This window comes from Montipora foliosa, chromosome 6 (assembly GCF_036669935.1).
Source record: "Montipora foliosa isolate CH-2021 chromosome 6, ASM3666993v2, whole genome shotgun sequence".
Lineage (NCBI taxonomy): Eukaryota > Metazoa > Cnidaria > Anthozoa > Scleractinia > Acroporidae > Montipora > Montipora foliosa.
In genome coordinates this window covers 52,004,574-52,007,073 of record NC_090874.1, presented here as the reverse complement: position 1 = coordinate 52,007,073, position 2,500 = coordinate 52,004,574, and the positions used below count along the sequence as shown (strand labels likewise).

Here is a 2,500-nt window from a genome sequence, read left to right as displayed (position 1 = left end):
TACATGCACAATTCAGAAATAAGTGCTAGTCAAAACAAAATCAGGAAGTCTCATGTTGCAAGCCTAACCAAGTTACAGCACCTTTGCAAAACTACCTGAGGTGAGGTTTTGTTGAGAATAACAATGATGTAACAACTTATACAAGATCAGCTTGCGTAAGAATTTACTGGACTTAGCACGAGAGTTGATCCACATGATGTACCTCAAAGGCTACAAGTAGCCTACACTTGGTCAAAAGTCTCTTTGCTGACTTCTCCTCTAATGTCCACCCATAATAATTATTATTATTTTATCTATTAGGATAAACTGATGCTCGTCACAAATCATTATACAAATATCTTTCATCTAACAATAAAATAACTTGCAGATATTGCTGTCAAACAAAAAAGCAATGTTCATGAGCAGACTACAGCCTCTTGTTTATCTAAGTATATGTACATCTTGAATCAAGAGATCCCAATCTGTACTTAAGGCACCTGTCGTCTGATTTGCAGAATTGCAAACCATGCAATTTTGCACATTAATCATTGATGATTAGAAAAAAATAACAATAATTAAAAGAAATTGCTCACAGTACTATAAATAATTATTAATGTCACTGTTCTTTGGTATCAACATAGTTTAACTTAGCTTTTAACACATAACAGTAACAAGTCAACAGACGTAAATTGGCATTTTTTTTAAGCGAACACTGCCTTGCAACTGGTTAGCCTATGCGACTTCCAGATTGCGTGATATAGAACAACCTCGCTTATCTCTCCAGCACTATGAGCTGATTGGTAAACAACACGTGCTGGATCGGACAAGAGTATTGGTTAGCGAGCAATGTACAAACTAAGGCAAACGAGCCAACAAGCTTGGGGAAAGTCGCTGCGCAGACTTAACCGCCACAGATGCGTGCAAGGCACTGCATCCCCCCACCATGATGAAAAGACTTTAACAAATGCAAACAGCTACCAGTAGTTGGTTAATACTATAGAAGACAAACTGCCAAGACGGCTAACTGAGGCTTTTATAGCTAGACTCTGTCTATTAAATTAGCCAGTTGTACAGCTTCTACTAAGAGCAGGTAGGCATTACACATGTTCTTTAACAGTTATGAATGAGGCCTTAACAGATTTGGCCAATGCAGGTGTACATTATAAACTCAGATCTAGGAACGAAGTCTTTATATATGTCCTCACTTTATTTACAACAAGACCATTGATTTTATGACCTTGCATTAATTGAACGACCGACTACAAAGAACACAAAGATAACTAAGGCCCGGTTCACATGCCGTACTTCACGAGCCGAATCTAATTTATTGAATTAAGTTCATGTGAAGTACGGCGTCTGAATCAATTCAGAACGACCAGTTTAATTAGGATTGGCTAGGCAATTTTTCCCACCTGGCTTTAATAGCCGGGAATTACGGCTGTGGAGCGACTTTGATCCAGACGCCGTACTTCACATGAGCCGAATCAAATGCAGAAATTATTACAACTTTGCAGTTTTCTTCAGTCATAGTATGCCTCTGTGAATTAATTCCGGCGCAATTAAGTTCGGCGTCTGAATCAATTCAGCCGGGATTAATTAATTTGGGTCGGTCTAAATTCGAATTCGATTCGGCTCATGTGAAGTACAGCGTCTGAACCGGGCCTAATTACGCGACATGAATAGCCCCTTTTAGTACGGTCACGTTCCATTAACCGTATTTTACTGATGGGGCAGTAAAATCTCATTTAATATAAGGACAAAAAATTTAATGTTACCAACAGTAACCTATTTGGCATGTGAAATCAATAAAATCAGTACCACAAGATAAAAGATAATAGTATAAATTAATAACAATAACAAAAACTTTAACGTATCAGGGCAGGATCCTATATATCATAGCTTTATTCCTTCGGATAAAAGTGCATACTTGATTATAGCCAATCCAAATCAATTACAAAAAAATACAAATATCACATTAAACAGAAACCACATACATGTACATGTACAGTACAGGCCACATACCAGAGTCACAATCCTCGTGAGCCTCCTCGAATTTTCTCTGAAAATTGATAGTAATATGTTGGTAATTAGGTACAGAACCATGCATCTGTGAATTCTGTACAACAAAATCTACCAGTATGATAATTAATATTCAATTAAAAATAACAATAAGTCTATGGCGGACAAATTCATACATGCATGTAAATCGTAAATAAATTTAGCCTCAGACACTTCAGCAGTACCAGGGTAATAATACACCTAACAAGTTTGATAACATCCTAGATGGTCTTCTTTATACACGACTCCATGAAATTAAAAGGACAGTTTTATCCTGCCAGGCCTTCACATAAGACCGTGCAGCGTTAAATTGTAATTGTCTAAAATTCTGAAAATCTGCATAAGAAACCTGAATGGAATTTTCTGACTTGAACTGAGGTGCTACTTAACATTTTCTTGATGTAACAGAAAACATGAACACAAAAAGTACATTGTATAATTCATAACATACCAGATTTACATA

The 2,500-nt window shown here is 36.7% G+C and overlaps 1 protein-coding gene across 1 annotated transcript in view; it reads right to left on the bottom strand.

Annotated features, from left to right (window-relative positions):
• Positions 1-2,500, bottom strand: part of LOC138005731 (stress-induced-phosphoprotein 1-like) — a 21,518-nt gene that overhangs the window by 6,812 nt on the left and 12,206 nt on the right. The window contains exons 3-4 of the mRNA XM_068851917.1: positions 2,489-2,500; positions 2,002-2,038 (exon numbers count right to left, since the gene is read on the bottom strand). The exon at positions 2,489-2,500 is cut by the window's right edge and continues 165 nt beyond it. Coding sequence (XP_068708018.1) covers positions 2,002-2,038; positions 2,489-2,500 — 49 coding nt within the window. The remainder of the gene's footprint in view (positions 1-2,001; positions 2,039-2,488) is intronic.